The sequence below is a fragment of the Calonectris borealis genome, chromosome 4 (assembly GCF_964195595.1).
Source record: "Calonectris borealis chromosome 4, bCalBor7.hap1.2, whole genome shotgun sequence".
In the NCBI taxonomy this organism is placed as follows: domain Eukaryota; kingdom Metazoa; phylum Chordata; class Aves; order Procellariiformes; family Procellariidae; genus Calonectris; species Calonectris borealis.
In genome coordinates, this window is record NC_134315.1 from 75,925,448 (window position 1) to 75,951,388 (window position 25,941).

The 25,941-nt window shown below is 41.4% G+C and overlaps 1 protein-coding gene across 11 annotated transcripts in view; it reads right to left on the reverse strand.

Annotated features, from left to right (window-relative positions):
• Window positions 1-25,941, reverse strand: part of JADE1 (jade family PHD finger 1) — a 51,555-nt gene that overhangs the window by 3,193 nt on the left and 22,421 nt on the right. For 8 of the 11 annotated variants that reach the window (XM_075150150.1, XM_075150144.1, XM_075150147.1 and 5 more), the window contains exons 3-10: window positions 19,875-19,957; window positions 16,243-16,400; window positions 12,358-12,545; window positions 8,842-9,053; window positions 7,225-7,392; window positions 6,496-6,612; window positions 2,536-3,066; window positions 105-222 (exon numbers count right to left, since the gene is read on the reverse strand). In XM_075150150.1, coding sequence (XP_075006251.1) covers window positions 105-222; window positions 2,536-3,066; window positions 6,496-6,612; window positions 7,225-7,392; window positions 8,842-9,053; window positions 12,358-12,545; window positions 16,243-16,400; window positions 19,875-19,957 — 1,575 coding nt within the window. Of the gene's footprint in view, window positions 1-104; window positions 223-2,535; window positions 3,067-6,495; window positions 6,613-7,224; window positions 7,393-8,841; window positions 9,054-12,357; window positions 12,546-16,242; window positions 16,401-17,935; window positions 18,045-19,874; window positions 19,958-25,941 lie in introns of those variants that run through there. The other 3 variants (XM_075150153.1, XM_075150152.1, XM_075150151.1) reach the window with 2 other exon arrangements.

The window sequence follows — 25,941 nt, forward strand, 5'->3', positions numbered from 1 at the left end:
AATGAGGTCCTGTTTGTCCTTCAAAATTAGTCATTAGCCTGTAACCAAACCTTTCAATGCTTGTGCCTGTGGTCTTACGTGAAAAAGATAACACCAAAGCATACCTGAAACTCTTTCTTGTTCCAGCTGCTTTGCGTAGATATTAAATATCTGTTCTTGAACTTTGCAAACAGATCTCTTGATTTTTTCCCTTCGGGTCACCATGTAAGTGAGATTACGTACCTAGAAGACATCACGTTGATGAGTTTTACAGGAGTTGTGTTTCTATAATGTTGTCAATCTGTGCTTTGAATTAATTCAGTTTAAGTATGATACACCGTTTAAACAAGTTAGTAATGTATTTAAATTTAACCTTCTTCAACACACTTCTTAGAAAAGAGTCTTAAATACCATTTAATTGACAGATTATTCCATCAGATTTGAGAGGGCCACAGCACAGAAGTAACTTCTGTGAACACCTGAATCAGGAAATCTAGAGAAATGCTGGAAATGCTTAAATACACTCAGTATTAAATAACCTAGCACCGTTTGCTTCTTATTGTTTGAGACACAACAGAAAATTATACTTAATAGCATGAAAATGTGGAGAGCTATTCAACAGTACCAGTCTTTATGATAACCCTGCCATTGCTGTATGATTGATCAAAACGAAGGCAGGCCAGTCTATTCATGCCATAGCACCATGGAGGTAAGCAGGGACTGGAAACAGTAACAAAATTATTATTTTGGCTATCAGGTTTTTTTAGAAGAAAATTTTATTTCTGCCCTTAAAATGTGACTGTCTCATCTAGACAGCTGTGTAAGTTTCACAACCCTTGCTCTCCTAGAGCTTAGAAGTTACTTGTTCCCCAGATGAGGAATTGCTGAGAAGTATACTTGTGGGTGCTTCCACAGCTCCTTGCCCCGTTCAGCATAGCTGCATACAGCGTGGTGCCCTGTGGATTGCAACCTTGCAGGCTGATCTCACAACCATTAAGGAGAAGACACTGAACAAGTGTGACTTGTTTTTGCTGAAGTCCTGCTCTATTTAAGGCTTCCAGTCCCGGGACAGCCAGTACTTTTAAGTAACTGCCATTACTCTGTGGATTTGAATCAGAAGGGACTTGTCTAGCCTGGTACCCTTTCTGATGCAGTTCGCGGCCTTTTGTTCTTCGCCTTGTCTGATCCAAGCTGCACAACAGATGCGTCATGTCCACAGACATACCTGTTTCATTAGGTGAACGGGATGACACAATTTCAAAATCTGTGTCTAGGTGGATGACACTGTCACTAATGTCATTCATAATCAAGTCTACCCGACTCTATCTTGAGCAGGAGAAAAAAAGTAGGCCCCATTTTTTATTTTTTTTTCATCCGAGTTATCTTGGATGTACAATCAGTGGGAACAATGGAGTAGTAAAATATTAAAAATACTAGTAGAACGATGTATCCTGTTTTGACATCACACTTAAAAATGGAAATAATACATACAGAATATTTAAGATCCAGAGAACATAGTGACAAGCTCAACTTATTTAGCTGATCAAAGAGAACATTAGAAGAAATCTTGAGCACACAGAGCAAAAACAAAAAATAACAGCTATCTCGCTGAGCTAGAAAAGGGTCATGGGCAGGGAGTAGAAACTAGAAAAAAAAACTTCAAAAGAAAAACTGCAACGATTCATTGGAAGAGTAATTAGCCACCAGAATCCTTTACAAAGGATGCAGTAGATGCACGAGCACCTGCTGTCCTGATGTAAAGACTAGACAGTATTCTGGAAGACAGGCTGTAGTTCACCCGCAGGTTACCAAGGATGAGGTAGGACCTCCTGAGCCGGGTTCCATATGTGGCCTACACGAACCACATACTGTATGGACGTGATAAACTAAAATAATTTCAGTATTCTTTCTGGCTCTAACAGATCTTGAACTCTACTAGTTAACTCAAAAAAAAAAAAAACCCCAAAAAGGAAGGAATTCAGGTCGTTACAGGATCAGATGTACTTAAGATAAAACACCAAACTGATCCTACTGAACTGTTCTTTAAACATTCGAAACCTGAGTGGAATATCCTGTGCCTCCCAAACCTAGTCCAGTGAAATGTCATCCTACTATGCTGTGCCTATGAAAAAAAAAGATCTGCTGCAAATCAAGGTAAGTTTCGTTATCTTTTCCTTCCTGTGCACCAGACAAAAGGAGCAGAGAAAGCCGTTAAAGGCTAAAAAAGCTCCAGCTGGGGGGTGCAGTACAGTCCATAGCCATCAGTGTTAATTAGTAAAAAAGCATGAAGCGGAAATACAACAGTCCAGTTGTAAAGAGATTGGATACTACAAGCCAAGACCTGCTGGCCCTGTGAACAAACCCTCAATTCGAAAAGGGTAATTGGTGTGCTCTGTAAAAGTTTAGTGTTAATGGTCTTTTCTGACAATACAACTTTGAGTTAAGATGCAGCATGGAGTGCCTGCATGCAAGGGCAGTAACCGAGAGCGTAGTTTGGAAACTCGGCTAACGAAGGCCAGCACACTTCGCACAAGTGCAGGCAGTGCAGTGGCTTACCCGCTCTAGATCCTGCCGGAGGTGTGTGAAGAGCTGCAATCTTCTGAACAGAACATCCTGTTCCCGTTTAGCCAGATTGTCCTCTTCATCCTTCTTTGGGGTAATCAAAGGCTTATTGAAGTTGGCTTTTCTCTTCAGCTTCCAGTACTGGTAAAGGAATCCCACCGGCTCCTCGGGCAGCCGCAGCGCTTTCGCCACTTCCAAAGACTCGACAAACGTATAGAACTCGTCCTCCAGCTGCTGGAGCTTCTGCTTGCGGAGGCTGACTCTGTGGGCCTCCTCCTGGTTTTGATCCATGCTGTGGAAAGGGTCGATGTGGGCAGGAAGAGAGCTGTCCCGAATCCCGTTCCCGTTCTCCTGACCTGGGCTTTCACTGAAAGTCTCATCATCTGCTTTCTTGGTGGAGCTGTGCTTGGGACAGTATGACTTAAATTTCACCTCATCGTTCTCTGCCAGGATGGTCTTCATCTCCAAGCCACGGTCAAATGCGCAGGTGACGTGGAAGGCTGTTCTGCAGTTCTTCACTGAACACTACAGAAATTAAATTGAAATTAATCAAATATAAATTTAAGAAGCCACACTGCCTAAAACTATTCAAGCAGCCAGGATTGCTTTGGAAGAACAACCCTGCTACCCGCTCTGCTTCTAAGCTGCATGTACTTTCTTGCTCTCTCTTAATTAGGTTTACGATTTAGTGCTTTCAGGCCAGGCAATGATCAAGTGGCCCAGTGGGACAGGAGTGGTTAACCCCTCCCTAGCCCAAGCACGCTATTCAATAACCAGCAAATGCACAAGAGGAGCGTTCTTGCTGTCACCGGAGCCGCTCACGTTAAGGCAGCGTTACACAAAGGAAAACATTCCCCCTCTGACTGTGCCAGCATGAGAAAGGGGAAAAAGATCTCGGTGGCTCCAGGCCAGTCTCGTAGTTTTAATTAAAAGTCTTTCCCAGCACCTGGACCCAGGCTACCCAAAAGGCCTCAACCAAGGGGAATTTTTTTCCCCGTTACCCGATTTTATAACGTCAAATATTAAATCACTGTCAATCACTACTTCACTGACTACAGCCTTCACTTCACCTGGGGGATGAGGAGAACAGGAAATTCTATTTTTTGACATTTTTCTTCCCTCCCAGTGAACCCAGCCGTCATGGAGTGATGGGCACTCGTTCAGCTGATTTAGCACTTCATTTCAATTATATGTAACTTTCTCTTGCAAAACACTGTCATAACTATTGCCAGCCACAAACTGAAAGGTTTAAATATATATATGTATGTATATACACACACGCATACATATGCATTTGTATCAATTCACACGTCTGCCTCCAGTGAAAAGAATTTAAAGTGGAAATGAATATTAGTGCTATTAACTAGGAGGAAACAAAATATGCTTAACCCAAGTCATCTAACCTTAAAGAGAAATGCATTGCACTGGGATGTTTATACAGTACTTTGTAAAGAAGCCAAGTATCTTTCTCCTCTGGGTTTTCCTGCTCAGGTTGACTCAGCAGCCAGATGGCATATAAAGGTACAACAGAGTTTAAACTGCAGAAGTTTCAAATGAACATTCTTTAATAAAATCAACATATAAAAGGAATTAAAAAATACCAAAGCATCTTTTGCCCTTTCCTCTCTTACTAACGAAGAGGGCAAAAGCAGCCCAACGGGAACACCAAACAGTACAGAAGAGTACTTTAGCCATGGTGTCCAAGCTCCTATCGTTGAGAATAATCAGCTGTTAGCACAGCTAATGTTTTATTGGGAGAAGAGGGGAAAGCCTGTCTCATTGGAAGGAAATCTGCTGAACCTGGGAGAATATGCAGTCTCGGTTTTCCCAGCGTATTGCAGCTGCGCTCTGCCCGGCCTGACGCGTACTTCCAGCTGCCAGCTTTTCTAATTGTTGTGCACATCTCATAACATCTCTGGAGGATCTCTCTCTCTCAGTTCATCCAGTTAATGCTACTTCCTTTCTATTGCAGTGGCTTTGTATAATGTTCTTCTCTGCTGTATAAAATTTCACAGCACAGATCTAAATCTTTCTCACTGCTAGCTTTAATGATACCGAGATTTACACAACTCCTATAAAACGTCAGGCAAAACTGTAATTTTTTGTCTCTCCCCCATAATTTCAAATGTAGAACTGTCTGAAGTGGCAGCCGTCGTGCCTGTATGTCATCCTGTGTCGTCACTAGAAGAGGAGAGGTGGTAGCAGAAGAAACACGGAAGGACACTCCCCTCTCCCCTGTACACTAACATACATAAATACTCAAGTGTTCAACTTAAACTGCTGTAAGTTACCCCTCAGAACAGGTCTGGAGAATGGACAAAACAGTTTCAACTATGAAACAGCGGCCAAGAGGAAGGGGACAGCTCTGCAAGGAGGTATTACGATTGCAAATTTATATGCTGTGGACAGATTTATTTTCTCTGCTTAACATTTATTATTTTATACATTCCTCAAACGGAAACGGACTGATAGGTTTCACTGGAACTACTGCTGCATTGCTGTTTTACAACTTTTTCTGGCAACCTCATCAAATGACTCAGAGCAGAGGAAAAAAGGAAATGGATAAAACCTAATTTTAAAAAAGTGTAGGACTTCAGAAATTTCTGTGTCTTAATGCTGGTCTTACCACCACGGCTCCTGTAACATTAGGCTAGCCACAAAACAGAAAGAGCTCCACTTCTGCAGACTTCTTATGAGACGGTAATATCTTCCTATCTGTCTCGGGGAGCTTTCTGAGGATCCTTGTGCTGAAGTATATGAAGCACTTTGAAGGTGAAGAACCTTACCACAATAACCACCCAATATAAATATGCACGTGAAACCACAGTGTCCAGTCTGAAATGCGCTGGTGCAGATCAGTTCAGTTATTGAACAGCAAGGATTCACAGGCTACGGGGAGAAAGGCTGAATCCAAATCCAATTGAAACTGCAGAGGGACTTTCAGAAGTATGCAATGAGACAAACTAGCACTGGCCCAAAATGTGAGTTGTTGGTAAGAAGCAAACGGCTTTATAGTTCTGGCTTTACAGTTTAATTATTTACTGCATACAGAAATCAATTCTTTTTGGAACTATGAAGACTAGACATTTGTTTTGATTCTGCCCATCTCGCTGTTTCGGGCAGTCATCATCGCTGAGCTCAAGTGAGTACCCGAAGTCAGAACGATAACGCGGCACTGCTGCGACAGCCATGTGAACTGCGAAACTCACACCCAGGAGGTTTTTTTACCCCTTAGAAACACCAAGAGCTCCAGAATCTACCCACAACCAGTGGAGGAAATGGGGCTCATTTCCTCAGCTTGTGGCTTGCTTGAATCTCAGATCAGACCAGTCAAACAATCTGTTTCTTTCCTACTGCTCAAAAAGCCTAATATTAAATGATCAGATATTCTCCTCAGCAACTTAAAAGCTGGACCAACAATAAAACAGTTACAGAAAAAATAGTTACAGCCAAAACAGTCCAATGTTAAGTAGTACCCAAAATTAGAAACTGAAAGCTACAACTAGCTTTATCATCAATGTGAAGGTGTTCACTTCACTGAGAGCTGGGCATGCTCAGCACCTTAAAAATTCAGGTATCCTACTTCTCTTAGAAGTCCTAAATAGGGACTAGCAGATAGGTTTCAGCACAGAAGCTTTCAGCATTCAAGCTTCGTTTTTGCATGTGGTACATCACAGAAATACAGTTTTCTTCCTCTACTCAACATTTATTTCATTGTGCTAATAAACATATGAGCATATCGACAAATTAGGAAGTCTTATGGGATGACCTGGCTATTATTATTAACCTTTTACTAGAAAGTAAGAGCACACTAACATTCAAAAGCACTTTGTGTGCAATTAAGTCCATAGTAACAACAAGGAAATCAAAGAAAGTTTACTGCAGATACACATTTTGTGTATCTACTAAAAGCTGACAAAACAAAACACACGGACATTTGTGCAATTAAATTACCTGTATAGATGCTCCAACTTTTTCATTACAAAGGCTGCACACCAGAGCCCATCTACTGCTGGGAATGTGAGAAACCTTTGTAATGGGCTCCATTTTTTCGGGGCTTCCAATGCTCACCTAAGAGAAAAAAGGTTAAAAAACACAGAGTGACTATTACACTGTTAACTGAAAAGGGAAACAATTTTATCAAAGAAATCAAATTCCTTGTGTGCATATGCAAAATTAGCATGTTCCAAGTTCCTCAGTTTATACAGAAATTAAAAAATTCCTTTTTTAAAAAATCAGTTCCTCACTGCATGAACAAAACAGTTTCAAGGTGAAGCCCTCCAATTTAAAACTATCATACAGGATGAGTATTTTGATTATGAGAACCCACAGGAATTCTCACTGTCACATCCAAACCTTCCTGATTCACCTTTAATGTTCCGTTTACACAATAAAACGGTACTTTGTGTGCTTGTTAAATGAGCTTTGCCAGCAGCAAAGGCCTAATTTTTTGAGGCCTAGTTTTGGTTCACAAAGGGAATGTAATTACTTTATTTACAGATGATGCTTCATCCTGCCAGACTTCACATCTAATTGAAAATCTTTTGTACTGTCTTCCTAAGAAGTACCATATATATGCTACACTCAGTGTAGCAACACGCGCTAGGTTGAACAATGTTTTCAACAGATTCCTTCTCTCCCAGAATCACTGCAGCCCTGAACTCCCAGATGATTGGCACCTACCTCTGGAATCCACAGAGCACAGCTAACGTGGACCCACTTGGTGCCACTCCGGGTCGGCTTCATGGCACCACCCTTCTTGGGACACAGCAAACACTTGGGCTGAACGCCAAGCGCGCAGGTCCTGCACAGCCAGCTGCCTTCCGGCACCTTCAGGATCCCGTAACATGCCTGTATTCCCATTTACACAAAAGGGAAAGAAAACAAAGGAAACGACATGCATTTCTGTTACTTTTTAGCTGTTTACACGTAGCCTCTCACAACTCTCAAAATGTTCTTTATGGAATTTCTAACACGATAGAAACATTAGCTTGTGCAGGACCTCAGGATGCTTTCATAAACTTGGCCAACCACATTACCCATTCATTCCCCGAAAGATCTTTCAGTGAAAGAAGCACAAGTCATCACCAGCGGTTATGCAAAAAACCACTGCCCACTTCAGTTGGGAAAATGAAGAATGTGTTTACCAGCCCAAAGAGCAAGGGGACTCCCGACAGACAACCCTGCCAGCAGCGAGTAGGATGAAGTTCAGTACCACAAAGACTACAAGTAACAGGAACTGGACTGTATCTAATTCAAAAGGCAAGAACCACAAATTCAAGAGCTCTGCTGTGCAATACTCAATGTTATTCCAAAGCATTGGGGTTTACTTCTTATTCAGAGGGAAAAGTGCAGAACAGCAACTAACTACGATCACTTTTTTCAGAAGATTGTATCTTTATGGAGATCTCCAACCAAATTTTAAACCTCTTAAGTTTCAGATTTTATGTCATCAGAGACTAAGGATCAAAGAACTGCTACAGGTCTAAAAACATCCACTTTACTCTTGAGTATCTTGCAAGATAGCCATTTGTACCTTACAGCTGCCATAGGCGTATTTCTTTATCATTAGTACAAATGATTTAAGTAAAACATGCAAGAAAATGCCATTCTTGCTCATCGGACAACACAGTTTTCCGAACACTGAATGACAAAGCAAACTTCTTAAAGCTGGGAAGGAAGGACAGGCTGATAGGAAGGCATCTGCCACAGTAGGAAGCATCCACGGAAACAGATATGCTAAAATTTATCTGTTCTTTCATGCTAAGAAGACTTCTTAACTGCCACAGAAAGGTGGCACCTAATAGTGCTTCGTTAGCTCAGCTCAGGTCAGTAGGTTCTCCGTTAAATTAAAAAAACTGTAATAAATCCTACCTGTGTCCCTACTGATTGCCTGAAAGTTCCTTTTTCCCCTCTCTGCTGAGCCTTAGTTGCTGATACTAAAGGTGTGTTAGCCCCAGAAGTGTGCAGAAAGAGAGGAAAAGAATACAGCAAGAGAAGTGACCAGGTGAGAATGTACAACAATCAGACGTGTATGTTTTGGGGAGGCTATTCCTCACCTTGTAACTTACTCCGCACAGACTCAATACCACTTTCTGGAATGAAGCATGACATTTCTAGAATTACATGTAACAATTCTCCTTCTCAATTACATGATTTCTCAATTCATCCCACCGCTCAATGGTGAACTTAACAGATCAATGTCTGTCACTGGAAAAAATCCAACCTGTTATCTTTAATGGTTTGGAAAAGTTTCTGCCGCCACCCCTATGCTCCCCCGCTGTGCCCTGGCCGCCGTACCTGGTGCACACAAATATTGCATTTGTCACAAAACACCATTTCGTTGCCGTCTTCTCCATCTGGAGACTGACAGACGTCACAGACAACATCTTCATCATATTCAATCCCAAGTCCTTCTTCTGTCTCGATAGCGTGATTCATGTTATCATAGCATCGTTGTTCAAACTCCTCTATGACCCTTTCCATCGTGTACTCATCCAGCTCAGGCATCCCTGGGAAACAGGAGTTGTTACTTATTTAAAGGAAAGAGTGATAACCACCGCCACACAACTCCAGCTTCTTTTTGAACACCTGAGTAGATACAGCCAACCCCCACATGTACACATGTCATTCCTAGACAATCACGCCTATTCCAGCATAAACTAGGGAAACTGTAAAAAAAAAAAGTCAAAGTCATCTTATAATTGTATTAAACTAATAGAAGCGGAGTATCCAAACCAATCTTTCAAAATCCTGAGAGAAACTTTCATAAACTGATTTTGGCTTCCTGGTCTTGTTCTCATTTTTCCTTTTAGGACAGTACTGTCTATGGCTTTTGCTTCAATTTTGCAACCCCGATGTTGACTCTTTGGTGAAAGATTTGAGAGTGTTTTGAACCAAAAGTGATGGGACTAGAGGGCGGAAATTAATGACAAAATCTGCTATGATACTTGTAGCAAACTTGCAGTTTCTAAAAACAGTTGTTGGTTTTTTACAAGTTCCAACCCAACAGGGTGCAACCCCAACCAAAGTCTTCATCAGACCCTGCTACACCAATAAATTACTTTGTTTTAAAAAGGGACAAACACAGTTGTAATAAATGCAACATCAAATCTGGGATTTGGTCTTTTCAAACAGCATCCATCAGAAAATTATTCATGACACCACAGCTACAGGCTGATTACATTATAGTAATCTCTAATTCAAAATTGTTAATTATATTAAATTACTATTATAGACCTGAAAAAATATCTATCATAGAAGCAGCAAGAAAAGTATCAAAAAAGGGCACAGTGCTTCCCCCACTGGCTTCCATCTCTCACTTGCCATGACAAGGAGCTGGCTGTAATGCTTCCAAGTTGGTACTACACAAACCTTTACCACAAAATCATGCCACACAAACACCTGTGAAACCAAGACAGCTACGCTACTGCAAACAATCATTTTCCTCTTGCAAAATCAGTTTAGCACAAGATTTCCATATGCTTAAATCACTACAATGAAGCGTAGGGCTTAGGATATCCTGCTTTTAGTCTAGTTCCCAATACCTAACGTTTACTGTGACGTACAGAAGATGGCAACCTCACAATGTGTGTTTTAACAAGAAAATCCTTCCTTTGGCTCTCCCTGTGAATAACTGAGCCACAAATTCCACAAAATGAAGAAGAAGAAAACCTCTCTAGCTCCCCCAGATCAGAAGACAAACACTCTACAAAAGTACTTCCAGCTTCCCTTACTGACAGGTAAACCCTTGCAGCAGAGGTCAATGCATCCCGTACTACCCAAACTGAGCAGCTGAAAGGTAGTGAGAGGGAACATCCAAAATCCTGCTGATGAGAGTGAGTGAATTTTGACCTGCAGCCCAGAAATACTGCGCCAGCGAAGCAGATGATGGCAGGTTTTAGACCAGTTTGCAACTAACTTCTGACCTCATGATTGCTATCACTTTATAAAAAATGCTTAGAGATATGTCATTGACTATGCATTTATAAGGGTTAAAAAAAAGGGAATCAAGGGACTGTGGCTTCCGTTCAAAAGTTTACATTCATTCTTGTAAAGACTGAATATACATTTTTAGTACCTGAAGCACTCCAACAGGTATCAAAGCAAGCACAGGGAATTCATAGCTGCAGGGACAGCATCAAGGAAGTACTACAACTGCAGATCAGGAAATATTTCACTTTTCAAATGCCCATTAATGGTATCTGTAGAGTGCAGTGTCTGATAGAGCACCCAGGTACGCATTTCAAGACCCACAATGTACTGCCTGGTACTGACAGGAGCATTTCCTTCCCTCTGCGTACAGCAAAACTGAGTGGATAAAGATTTAGAGCAAACCAACTACAAGAAACTACCCAAAACAGATCATCAAAGATCAGATCTGCCAAATTCTAGCTGTTCCGTGTTTCATGTGCAACGTGTACTTATGTTGGTGTAGCAGAATGGCTGCCGCAGGGCTTCGTGCACAGGTACAAATCTGCACGATGAAGAGCCCCTCTTGTGTGCTTTATCACTAATGCTATTCACCCCCCAGCGTAATACTGTGGTAGCCCTCCTCTGGTTTTGGCAAAAGACAGACAGAGGGGATTACCTATATTGGAGAGACGGGTATCAATTACAAGTCATAAAAAGTATTTTTAATTTTTCTTTGAAGAAAGCTAAGGGGACTTGCTGCTGCTGTTTTCCTGAAGATAACTGGAAAGGTAATCTAAACTCTTGAATCATGAACTGGTTTGAAATCATCTAAGCCCAACACTAAACCTGAGCAGGCCTGACTTGAGATCCGGAAAAAAGGCTTGGGTAAGAGACCAGTTCAAGGCTCGGTCACCTGTTTCTTCCATACGTGAGTTTAAAGAGGAGAAACTTTTTTAGAGAGTTATAAATGGTCAGTTTGTGGTTTACCAGGTCTTGAGCCATGCCACGTATGGGCTACAGCCAGGTAAAACCCATGTAAGTGAACTGTAACCCGAAGCAGGGAACTGCCACAATGCTAAAACAAAAACCAACAGTGTTCACCAACATGTCCAAACCTCCTCCATCTGGCACAGCACCTTTTCTCTTATCTAAACAACGTGGTGAAAGTTCTGTGCTGACTTACATCTTCAATTCCATTGAAATCCTCTCATGAAGCACACACCCTACCAAAGAAATGTTCCTGTTCTTGCCCTGCTCCCCTGCCCCTTCCCACACACAAGCCATCCTGTAGAAAAGAGAACAGTCGCACCCCTTGGGACAGCTCCTTCTCCTGCTTCAGAACTAAAGCACACGGTCACAGTAAGTTTTGGGAGTTCCTCCAATAAATCACTCCAGGAATTCCTTACTGTCTCATTCCCTGGGCAATTCAGCTCGCAAAGGTTCTCTAAAGCTCCCAAGACTCCTTGTCTACCTTCTTCACACTGAACACCACTAGCTAAAAAGATGATACGGATATGTGACGCAGAGAAAAATAAAAAAATATAAAAAAGGACTAACTGGAAAAACTACCTGAATGGTCTCTCTGATGTTCTCTTCAAGGACCTTGATGGCAAAATGGGAACTTTGTGAGAATTCCCTCATGAAATGGAAAGCAGCAGAGAAAAAAAACATGTGGCCAGATTCTGACTTGGTCTAAGCAGATACAGCTCAGCAGTTACGAAAGCATATATCTTAGGGCTTAATCGTATCAGGTCTGGTTTCCCGTGGCTACCCCAACTCATATGATTACTATCTCTTCATACCTCTATCATCTCTTCCCACAGCTGCTCCCTAAAATTATTCTTAAGATTGCCAGCTTTAAAAAAAAAAAAAGCAACAAAAACACAAGCACTCATTGCTCACCCATTTCTTTGAATTCTTCATTGGCAAGTTGCAACCATGCTACATCCACATCATTGAGATCGTAGCGACACACGCTGTCTGCTAAGGTTCGAATGTCAACATAGCCCAACTCTGGAGGCTCCGAACCTGATGAAACAATATACTTCCTGGGACGCGTAAACGTGACAGCTTTCGTCTCAGACACAATCCTAAAACAAACAGACAAGCAGACGTCAGGTATGCTGGGTTACTGAAAGACACGTTTCTAGAGAATACAAAATGCCTCATTCTAGTGACTAACAATCACCAGCAATCACCTAACCATCTAAGCAATCATCTCGCACCACTGAGATGGGAAGAGAAAACAGTACTGTGGATTTCCGTAACGGAATGGCGGTATTATAAGAAATTAATTGGAGTTGTCTAGAAACCCAATGCATTACCAGAATTCTAAACAAAATTAGAGGATAAATAAGATTAGAGGATAGAGCTGTGCTTACTCTTACCTGAAATTCACGCTTGTTTAAAGCTAGAGCAGGAACACTGTATTTATGTGGCGATAGCTGCCATACACACAGATATTAAACTCTGTTTTAAGACTTTTTTTAAATCAATCTGTTCAACTACGATACCAAGACCAAGACAATTCAAGGAAAAAAGTAGTATTTCCTGCTACGTTTGAAGTTTTCTTTCTTACAGTATGTTTCTTCTGATTTTTTTTTTCTACGTGTGTGTGTGTAGCTACAGAATTGCCATCTTTGTGAAATTCAGAAAACCCTTCCACAGAGAATCTGTAATTTGCACTGGTTTCACCTTCACTTACCCAAGCAGATCCAAGCTCTGGCATCCTGGGTCTGCATTTCCTCTTTCACAATCACTAATGTCATGCTGGGCAAAGCGCAAATATTAATCAGCCGCTGCCGAAACTACCTTGTCTCAGGTTTTGGAGGCTCCAGTTGGCCAACAACCAACCATGGAAGCATATTTTAGCTGCAAGGCAACTGAAATTTTGTTCGACCACAGGCATTGGTTCAAGAAACGGTAAAGTACCTACAGCACATAACTTGTTCTAGGTCAGATTCCTGCAATGCCGCAACTTTGCAAAGCCAGGAGCTGGGAGCAAAACCACCCAATTCACAAAGGACAGCAGTCATTCTAACCAGCAAGCTGGTGACTTGCCTCCAAACAGCAAGATAACTCTGTGAGTCCACCTGCAGTGCAGTTCTCTCAGTAGAGGACATTGCACCTTCTCTTAGTTATCTGCACACGCTGACATTCAGTTTGGATGAAACCCACTTCATAACGTAACGCTGGTACCTCCAGGAGCGACAGGCCACGCGGCCAAAACGACTGCCTCCTGCAGCACCAGTGCTGATGATTTCTTTGGTGCTCTAGTGCTACAAGGGAGGAGATAGCACCACTCGGTGTAGACACCACTTTCTGCTGGGACCAGCCTAAGCTCCACAACAAGCAGGACACCCTCCACCCTATTTTGCTCCCACCTGAGGTCCAACGTGTTAACTCCTCCTCCTATCAGAAGACCCTGATCTGCCACTACTGTATCTGCACACATAGATCTCAGTAAATCCTCTACCTATTTCAGTCTCCTGCACAGCCCTAAATCTTCCCCTCATCGAGCTTATTTCAGACAACAATCTGAGAAATGGTGGGCAAGAGCCAAATGCTGAATTTGGGGCTGCTGAGGTGCAGAAGGGGACTGTGGAAGAATACGAATCTGAATGACCTTGCCAGCCTAACTGCACTGCCCAAACTCTTCCTGGTCACACTGCACAGTATTAAAATATTACAGACTACCACATCTCATAGAGAATTTACTTTAAACTGGGCACTGCTCTCCGAATCTTCTGTACCATAAATTCCTTCCTGAGTACCTCTCCATGTGGAAATCATAACCTCTGGGCAGCACTCTGCACATGCTGTCTAAATACCACTGTAGTGGCAGAGAAGAAATAAGCACAGGTAGTTTGGCTTCAAAACAAACCCCTTCATCTCTTTATTGCTGTGATAGAAAGAAGTAAAAAAAAAGCAACACTTACTACATACCAAAAAACACATCCAACTGAATTATCCGTCTGACCACATGCTTACACTGAATCACCACACAGACTCACTCCTTTCCCCACCCCTCTGAACCTACTCTTGCTGCCCTGACCAGTTCCTACAAGGCCAAAACCTTTTATTCTCTATATGTACCTCATTAGCATCGGCTATCTGTACTGTATTTTGCTTCTGTTCTACACCAGCTACTATTTGACTATTGCTGATTCAATTTACAGAACATCTCCCTCCCCTCCCAAAGTTAGGCACAGAACAGTTCTAGCACTCCAGCACCACCACGGCAGGGCTCTCAAAGTGTTTTGTGAGAGAGCAAACAGGATAATAATCAGGCATCAGAGGGCCACTCTGACCCCCAGGTGCTCACCAGTAGGACCGTACAAGATAGCTCAGCAGCTAAAAAAGAGCGGTGCCTCCCGTGATGATACCTACAACTGTGGGTGCCTTCTTTCCCTATCTCCCTTAATATCTTAAATTTGGAGCAACATCTCTGTTGGCCATTGGCAGAGAAAAGCTCTCTCCGAAGTGAGTGATATAGCCACCAAACCACCTCCCTGGAAGGTCTCCCTCTGCTAAAGTCCACAGGTCTCCTGGCCCTCCTGTAGCCTTGGGAGATGCTTGAAAAAGAAAGCAGTGAGGAGAAGACAATGTGAGCACACATGTACTGCGTGTGTGCATTTATGCAGGGATTGGGTGAGGTCAGTGTGGAGCAGGCTACGAGCACTGCAGGGAAACGGTATGCTCCCATGTTCTAAACTGCACAGCAGCGAGGAAAATGCCGAGTTCTCCTTGGAGCTCCAGATCCAATCCTTCAGAAGGAGAAGGAAGGAATGGGTTTTACCTGATGCGCGGATAAGTTCCTCATTATACAGACCTAGTGGGGCTGCAGGTTGCTGCACAGAACACAAAAAGTGCTAACAAACATTCCTGTAGTCCCCCAACTCCAAGGTTAAAGCTGGCAGATGCAGACCGAACAGAAGCAGTGTAGCGTTACCCAGAATATTTTGCTGTATATCAGAGAGTGGGCTGTTCTGGCCCCACCAGCACTGGTGGGTCATTTGGTAACACCTTATGGGCCAGCAAAGAGATCTAGTATGATTAAATGGCAATAATCCTTGTTCTTCTCACTTTCTCCAACTCCAATCCCAACTAAGCATAAAATAGATAGATGGGCTGCAGCACGCTCCCGCCCTTACAACTGTACTATTTAATTTGAAACAGAAGGCAATACCTAAGTGTAACAAACAAGGTAAGGAAAATAAGGGTTTCTTGGGTAAGAGCTAGAAAATCTCACATTAATGTATTTAGTTACATGCATGTCTGGATGGCTCTTAAAACAGCTGAAATGTTGTACAACAAACAATTTCCTAAGTTAGTAAATGAAACAACCAAAAAAATAACATGAAACCAAAATAAATGCTGTGTTTTCTCTAGCCCTTAAATCTGGCTTGTCTAACTGTTCCTTGAAAGGAACCTTTGGCTTGGAACTAAGCACAAGAAGCATCAGACAAGGGCTCTCCCAGCAATGCTGAGTGAGGTCAAGTCTGGGCTTAAAAATAGAAGCTATTTTTAAGATTCTGTCATCACACTCCATCCTAATGTAATGCCAAAAATGATTCTCTGACATTCATATTTCAACTCAGGCAGAACAGGCCTAAGTCTTGACCTCTCCAACCATTCAAAAAGCTGAGGTAGGTTGCTCTTTGTCTCTGAGAACCAAGACCTTTCTACCTAGACACCGTGGAGTAAAGCTCAAGAAGCCAAGGCAACGTAGACGTAAGCTGCTAGCATAAACGTATGTGTATTTGTTTACATTCCTCCAAACTATACCTGGCTACTGGTTCTGGGATGGTCCCTGGGCTAACTGGCACCTGAACTCCCTTTTCCCACTCCTGCCTCCAGGGGTCTGCCAGCACATAGTATTCATCAGGGTTCAGCTGGAAGGAGTCATGTAACTTCATGGCAGTGATCAGGTCCGTTCTGAACACCTGCAAAGAGAGTGACCAAGAGAGAAAAATAGAGACACTGACATTTGATATTTACACTCTATGATTCACAGCTTCAGGGTAACCATGGAGCACAGTGTGTAACAAGGTCACTGTATCAACAGTGAACTAACCCAGCCCACTGCAGGACAGAAGTTTAGCTTCATCGCAGGGAAAAGGGTGGCTGAAGGTGCAAATACTGACAGAATGACTTCCAGCTAACTCCACTGCAAGTCCTGGCACTCCCCCTGCACTGGAGACATGATGCTAAAAGGTGTTACCCACTTCTTCTTCCGTTTTGGCGGCAATAAAAGCTGCAGGAGCTTTGCGTCCCAAAACAGCAGCACAAGGAAGATTCATTTTTGCTCCAAGGTTTTTTGGGTTTTTTAAATTATTGGAGCTCTGACTAATAAAAAAATTCCCTGTGGTAGAAATCAAGGCGTGACTCTACCATGACCAGCCGCAAGAGGAAATTCTAAGGAGATGACTCTTTGTGCAAGTATTTAAAATAATAACCCAAATAAAATAAGACCCAAACTGAAATTCTGGTGGAAACTCCAGGTTCCGCACAGGTGCTTGTTCTTCAATCAGCTACAGACATCTCTGCATCATAGCTATAATTTTACTTTGCCTTTGCAAAGGCATCCACCTCTAAAATAAGCAGGCTGTTTGGCAACTTTTGGGTTAGCAGCCATAAACAAGCAGCGATGCTGTCTTCAACAAGCCACAGAATTAAATAAAAACGGATTCACTCTTGTAGCCGGCATGCTGTGGTACTGTTTTGGCAGCTTCAGCCTGGTTTGCCACTGCCTGTCAGCACTGCAGAAAGCAGAGAGTGCTATCACAGGCATCAGAACTACAAGCCTGTACTTGTTTACACATATTCCAGCTCTCCCCGAAAGGCAAGGCTGCTATAGACTACAGGAACTGCACTCAGCACTCCTCACCTCCACAACCACAAATGTTTAACTACCTAATGCCACATTCAAAGGAAAGGGTTAAAAAGCAAGCAAGTGACAGAAAATAAGCACCACCAATAGGGACAAGGAAAAGGTAGGTAACATCTTAAGAGAAGTTCCCCTGCAGACTTCTCAGTTTGTGGTAGACAGAGTCAACACCCACCCAGCCCCACCTTGCAGAGTTACAAAGGAAAAGACAGATTATCAGGGCAGTGCTCCTAGATACTCTTATGGGGCTGCTAATGGGGCAAAGTGACACAACCTCCCATCTCCTACCCAGTCCCAAACCAATGGTGACACTGGCTGTTTTACGGTAGCTCCAGCCAACTGTTGCGTATGGCTGAGGAAGAACCAGATCTATACAGAGTGCTAATTAGGCAGGCCTCCCCAGCACAGCAATTTCTGTCATACACTATTCACACACCTGAAATCTCAATAGATTCCCTACAATTTTGGGAAGCATTTTAGGGAAACAGTGAACCTGATGGTTAATTATACTTTTGAGAATATTTCAAAGTGTGATTTCCCTTACCACACTGCACATCATGAAACCTCTCCTCCCTCCCAACACACGCATACCATCCCACTTCTGTCTCAGTCTGTTTCCGTTTTCACTCTGGTTTTGTCATAAAAATAGCATAGAATCATGACGTTTTTCTTAACATTTGTCTTGACATGTTCAGAAAAACTGACAACGTTAAAAAATAAAGAAAGAAATTACCATATGAAGGAAAGGGTGAATGCAGGTAATGAAATATAATGAGATGTTTTAAACAATCAAATTACAAGTCCTGTGAGGCTCCAATCAAGAAATGAAAAATAAGCCACAAAGTAAACTGGCTCACAAAAAACAAACAAGCACAGCTGGCCAGGGGACTCTGTACTTCGAAGCAATTTGAATTAAAGCAATCAAATGTCAAATGAGAAGACAACTAAAAATATAAATGGGACGCAAAACTTGCTCAATCTGAAAGCCAAAGTAACTCAGGCTCTCAGATAAATTTGTCGTAAAACTCCCTCAAAAGCAAAGCTAATGCAGCACCTGACAGCCAAGAAACTCCTTCCCAGGCCAGTGGCCCTGTGACACCATTCTTTCTGCTCTGATTTCTGATGCAATCAGACTGCCCAGAGCAAAGCAGAGCTTACAGAAGTGCTGGCTCTCAGAAGCACTGAATACTTCAAAGCTAAAGGGTGAAACCCTGGCCACGCTGAAGTCAATGGGAATTTTGCCAACGTCAACGAGACCAGGATTTCACCCGGGGAGTTTAGCAAGTGTCACTTTTCTGCCAGCACACTTATTATCAGAATAGTGTGCTGTGGCGACCAGAGACAATGCAAACGGAGGGAGGGAGAGAGAAAGGGAGAGGAGGCAAAAGACTGTGGAACAAAGCTGAAGGGAAGTATATGAGAAGTCCATCCAGGCTGAGAAAACAAGAGAACAGCACAAAACTGAAAAGATTCTGACAAACAAATGCAAGGAAAGGGAGAGGAGAAAACAGAAGCATGCAAAAAACAACAGCAAGATTTGTAATTATCTCAGATTATTTCTTCATAGCCTTCCATGAGGTAGTTCTCAAAACTGGGTCTAAGGTGCTACTTCTAAAGGATGTACAAAAGATAACTAAGGAAAGCAAGGCTATCACCAGCAAGAATAAATTCACCAGGGGTCTCCACATCCACCTTAACAGCCAACAATCAAAAAAGAAGATTGGAAAACACCAGTACTAGTTGTAGTTCACACTGAACAATGAATAGGATTCTTCTTGTGAAAACTCTTCTCTGGGACTTAGGTACACTGTCGTTGGGGAGATTAATAAAGCATGTTTTTTCTCAACACCAATCACTCACTAATGCATCAGAAATACATGTATTGGGCAAGTAAGTTAAACGAAAAAATTCCATCTCCCGAAGCCAATGCTTTCTTTGCAGCCTCTACAAAGTCCGCAGTGTAGTATTTGCCTGAAGATAGGGAGATTCAGCAAGAATATTTCCAAAGAACTGGATCGCATTTATGTGTTACCAACAGTTGATCCATCCTGGGAAGTTCAAAGATTTATATCTCCCTTGGTAGGATTTCCTCAAAGCACAATGCAAGACAGAACTGTCAGGAAGCAGACTTCTAGTTTGACAAGCACTTTAGCAAAGATCACATACCAAGACCCAGTACCAACTATGAAATAAATGCACCTAATGTAAATTTTCACTGTTCACAAATCAAGCTACAAAGAAACCCTGATGGCTAAAATACCAGAAGAAAGACTCCACCTCTATGTTGAATGGATGTCAGACTGTAACAAAATTCACAGACAAAAACTGGTGCTGGCAGTGGCTGTGCCAACAGCTGAACTCCCTAATCTCCTGGCAAATAAAAAAAAAAGGGGGGGGTAGGGGGCAGGTGCCAGCTAAAATGTAGCAAAAAGAAAAGAAAATGCAAATCAGAATAAATGGATCCATTATCAGAACATGTATACGGGTTTGTATTTGACAGATGTAACAAAATGCAAATCAAATTCCATACCTCAGAAGGTTTTCGATCTTCATGTCTGGAACACGAAGTCCTCCGATGTCGAGATCTGGAATGCTGGGACCAGGTGGACAGACCTAGGATACAGAAATGATCACTGCAGACACTGCTGCCAGCTATCAATAAAAGCCTTTGCTCTCTCTGCACACCCAAGAAGGCCAAGTGACTTCAGTAAGACTATATGAGTAAGGCAAGCCAGAGTCAAGCTTCTATGACAAATCTCCAAAAAACTCTTTCAAAATAATCCAGAAAATAAAAGTTACTCAGTCATAAACTTCTGTGATCACTCTTCTGATTTTGTTTTGTTTATGATTTTCTACTGATACATGCATGTATTGGCTGCACTGCACTTATCGGCCCTCCACCCAGCATCTGAAGAAACCTTGTAACATGCTTCCCCCTGAGCATCAGTAAACCACTTTCTGCAGATTAATAACTGACCAGGAGGTCTGCTGATAGCCTGAGATGTGCTCTTTGAAGCTAATGTATTGGTGTCCTAAGTATCTACATTTACTCAATTTTTACCAGAGCAAGCCTTTTCAAAATGAAGCACACTGCCATGCACACACAGTAGAGCCCACAAAACAAGCTGTTGCCTCTTCTCCTGAGCAAATCTCTCAGTGTGGTTGTACAATTTTTGTCTGCATAATTATTCATTATATTCCAAACAAATTATACCTTTTGCCTTGAAACCTTTTGAAAGAGTCTCTGTCAGTTTTCAAAAATATTGTAACAGGAGAAAAGGAAGAAGAGAAAGAATCTACACTCCATTGACAAGGTAGTGCTTTGACACCAGAGTATATTATACCTGTGCAAATCAACTAATTTTAATTCAGTAAGATTTACAGGTACAGCAGGTATTTTCCACTGCCAACTACACAGCAGCAATGAAAAAAAAGCCAATAAACTCTAATGGGTTGGAGAGATGAAGGACTTGTAATAAGGTCTATATGATAGGGAAGTTAGGACCTACATGCTGAACTCTGAAGGATGAACACAGATTTTTGCAACTCTGGGCATTAATCGTAGACAAATAAAACAGAACCGATGCAAAGGCCTTCCCACACTGCTTCATTTCTTCATTGCCTGTGCACGTAGATGCTAGGAGTAAAAAGTGTAAAGCTACAGTCCATAAGAGCAACACGGCCTCACATCATCCAACAGAAACCTTCTGGGGATCAGAAAGCGCTGTTCAAAAACAGATTGCATAGGATAGGATAAGTTCTCTATTAAAAACAAAAATCATTTTCAAAGTGAAGTGACTGTCCAAGACTTTCATTGGAAAGATATGACTGAGTAACAAGTCATCAGAAGAATTCGTTATGTTGTAGTTATGCTTTTGTCTTCTTTTTTCAGCTAGCAATACATTAAGGAATCTGCCGCAATAAAAACCGCTCTGTAACACAGCAATGAATAACAGACATTATGCAGAACACGCATAATGGTCAAAATTCAAGCAAGGTACACAGCAAACAGCTAAAAATCTTATCTTCTGAGGTAAGAATACAGAAAAGATTATTTTAAGCAAATGTTAGTGTTTTAATATAAAAGCTGGTGATTTGAAAGGTTTTTAAAAAGTCATGGGCACTTTTCCTAAGCCCCTCTATTTTACAATTATAATTTTCTATTTCTATGAAGGGAAAAAAAGAAAAAAAAAAAAGGAAAAAAGTGACCAACTGCCATTGACTAATCTGTGTGGAAAGTCAGATTGCCAAGATCATTTAACTACCATTCCATTTAAATGTTCTCTTGAAAACTACAGAAAAAACACAAGTAGCAGTATAAACTCCTTCTGAGGATCCTATCAGCCCCTACCCAAACTCAGCCTAAAAAAGTCAGAAGGGAATAAGTGAAATCACTCAAAAAGTTTCAGATATACAGCTAAAATTCACAACATAAAAACAGATTTTTCCTGCAATATAACAATCTAAATATTAACATTTTAACATTCAGACAGATGCGATTTCTTTAATCAACAGCCTCACTAGAAGACACAGACCACATACATACCCACACAGATTAGTATTCAGTTCTCGTGGGTCCTGATATTTTCCATCGGCAAGACATTAATATCTGACCAACTATCTGCCACTGAGGTATTCAGCTAGTTAGACCACTGCACCAGCAAGTCGGATACTTTGAAATTTCTGATTCATTTGTGGATCTGAGTGTTTTGTACACTGTTGGACCTGGGGAAAGGAGCCTGCATAGAAGATAAAGAATTAAGAACAACAAGCTGTATTGGCAAAGTGGTGTTTGATTCTGAAGTTTCTGTGGGAGAAGAGCTGTTGAGTCTGGAGGCTTTAATACAGTTGTTCCCAAGTCATGCATGGATCTGGCAAAATTAGAGCAGCAGCAGCAGCATGAGGTACTTCTGGATCTTTACCCGTGTGCTTTAACTCAGCCCTGATGACAACTTATCATAAACTGAAGACAAGTAAGCAAACATATGGGCTGCTTTTTTTTTTTTTAATGTGGGTATAAAAAATAGATTTCCAGGACTCTTTCATGCCACAAAGGTGAGGAGTAAAATAATCCCTACCATATCTTCCATCTCCATTTCTTTACTGTGTCATCTGCAGATGCTACACATCAAAACAATGTCTTAAATGTGTACTTCTATTTCAGACACAGTCCATGTACACAAGGGTTAGGCCACTGGGTCGATTAATTATTCCACGCAACATAAAAGGTCAACTCTTAGCACCAAAACTACAGAATCTTCATTTTAAATTACTTTTTTAAAGCACTATACAAAAGCACACTACATAAAATTTCCATGCATAAGGGACAACTCAAACACAGCCAGCCTTCCTCAGGATATATTATAATGATTATTTTTTCCATGCCAACTAACATCCTACAATGAATAAGGGAAGAAATAGTTTCTTACATAGTTCTGTAATAGCTGTTTCCTTGCACATAAAACTGGTGAATGCACAGTGAAAACACACCATGTTTTTAGTAAGTTACTGAAGAGACTGTTGTATTTTTCTGAGCAGTGTAAACTGACTCTACATAATACTAGGAGAAGAAGGTGGAAGAATTTCTCATGGGACTGAGATTTTACTACCCACTAAGATCTGTAACTGTAGCTTACAGATGACCTCTGGCAAGGGCTTCACTTCAATAGGGAAAACATTTACTCACTGAATAAACAAAATCCAGCTATAAGGCGTGCGTTCACAGATTCAAACAACCACCACCCACTTGGACACAGAAGTGCAAGAAATTGAAGGAGCCAGTCAAATGATAGTAAAATATTCAGCCCATAACAATATTAAATTTAACTACTTTTGAAATCTCAAAATAAGAGTGTCAACTCTGCTTCCATTAAAGTTAATGGCAAAATATCACTGCCTTCAACAGTGCCAAGATCAGGTCACTGAATTACCCAAAGCTGCTTTCATTAATAAGCAATCCACCCACTGAGTATACCAATAAAAGTGCAGGAGGAGAATGACGATGTTGTTTGTCTTTTAAGCATCCTTTCCACATTTTCATACCTAATCCAGAATGGGGACCTCACTGAAAGAAAAAGTTTACAGGCAATTACAGTTACTTCAGTGATTAATGATCTGATTTTTACATCTAAATACATGAAGTAAGAACCATTCCTGGATTATATGGAAGGAACAATCTGCTGTGGTCAAAACAAACACAGGATTCCAAACAGCTCTTCTGTATTATAAAAGCACATGAACCTAACTGAGTTATTTTAGAAAGATTCCAGACACTTTTCACCAAAATTATCCTCTTGCATTAAGTATCCAAAATGACTATACTCATCAACAGTTTTCTGAACACTAGTCTTAGTCCCAAACTGAATTAGGATCACCAAGACTAGAAAAACAACTAAAGATCAAGACAGAGTTAAACCCAGTTTTGGTAAAATTACAAAAAAAAACGTAAGGGAAGTCTGAATCACTGGGATTTGGAAGATGTAAAACTTTTGTAAGATGACATTATACACCTCATGGGAGAAATGAGTTCTACAGCAGATGGAAAATTAATGAGATGTTAAGAGAGCCCATACTACCAAAAGCCATGTGAGTAACAGTGAATATGAAAAATACACAACTCCAAAGCACGAAGCTAAATAAACACGTCCAAAACATGCACCACTATCACCAGTAGACATCAGAGATAGAAGGTGTCTTATTAAATGCCTATCCTGTTACATGATTGTGCCATTTAAGGATCATCACTCCAGGAGATACACCAACACCATTCTGATTCTTTTATAGTTAGGATCCTTCCAGATGGCCTAGGTGTTCATATGTTTTAAAAGGTTTTCAATCACTGAGAACAATGGGAGGAGAATCATACTCTTACTCTCAGTCTTCCCTTTGCATTTATCCATTTACAGACAAAAAGGAAAAAGAAATCCCAAACCGCTAACGAGGTGTAATTCACAGCAAGAGAGGCAAAGCTCTAACACACTACTGGAACTGGAAAGGCGACTTCTAAGACTCGAATAGGAAAACTTTCTGTTCCCCTAGGCTATTATATACACCTTACACTTTAAATACAGTGGTTTTATAATACTGCTACAGGGTGTATATAACACATACACCTCCTGATAATAAAAGAAAGCTATCAAGGAGTGTGAATTCTTTTTCTTTATTTGTGAAGAACACACTCTTCCCAAAAGGAAAAATATAATCAATTTTAACTGTATCAATTTATTAAATGATGCGTCAAGAATATGTTTTGATTCCAAAAACGCCCATCAAAACAGAAAATTCCTCAGGACCAATAAAGCAATTAAAGCCCTCGGGGAATTCTACCCCACAACTAATATACTACTCAGCATGAGCAGAAAAGGCTCAGCTATTATGTATCATGCACAAGGCTGTTGTAAAGCCACCTGCAAAGCACCCAGCTGTGTCCCTGCCGAACTACCTGCTGCTACAGCCTCTGAACACTTCAAAGCCTCAGATCACTGGGCGTCTGAAAGTACTTCTCCCACCATAAATACACTCCCACTACACCTTTACAACAGAGCAAAACATTCCCGACATGGATGCACGTCTGGCTGTCACTTCTGCTTAACACTGGCATTTCCAGATGCCTATACTGTTCCTCAACTCACTCTGAGACCAACTAGGTGCTGCTGCCAACACTCTGCCAGAAAGATCTGCAGCCTGAGGAGAAAACATAGATGCTCAGAATCTCCCCCATTTACTGCCTGGCACACAACTCTCTACAGTAAGGCTTAGACATAACTCCACATGTCTATACCCAAATTCAAGCACAAATAAAACAGAAGCAGACTATTCTAAAGGCAGTTGTCCATTATGTTAGGTAGAGAGAGAGCTGTCTGTGCAGAGGCGTTCAGACCTTATCACAGAGAAAGGAGCATGTATGCAAACACAACCACATAGCTAAATTCCCATTGTCATGTTTCTGTTGCTGGAGGATTTGCCCATCTATCTTCCTTATCTTTATATAACAGTGTATTATTATACAATAATCTCATTCAAGATCAAAACAGAAAAAGCAAGGGCCTTTTATCTCTTGTCAACACCGATTCTACTCAAAATTTAGTGTCATTTGACAATTACCCAGTTGCAGCTGCTAAACAATACCATGGATCCATACGATCTCTGCAGTGCTTTACAACAACATTGCACAATTGCTCAGTATCTGACACACATCATGAACAGTCTTTGCAGCTCCCTGCCACAGCAGTTCAATCTAAGTTCCCTCCTATGATCCCTTTTCCCAGCAGCACACGTTGAGTTTTATAATCTCAAAGAATGCATGCATAACCATGCATAGGCACATGTCACTCTTCTAACAGTGCGGAATTCCTACACTCCATCTTATTTTTTATCACAAGACCCAAGTGCCACTCTAGCTCCCCAGCCCAAGGCTTCCCACTGTAACACTGTTCCACCATAACAATATATAAAGTTTTAGCGCAAGTGCAATACAGGTTATCAAAGTCAATTTGAGCACCTGCCAAGCTAGCATTCATAGGTTGAGAACATGATGCTGCCAGGCCTTAAAACTCCAGTGGAGTTAGGTGTACTCAATATTAGCAGTCTTGCAAAGA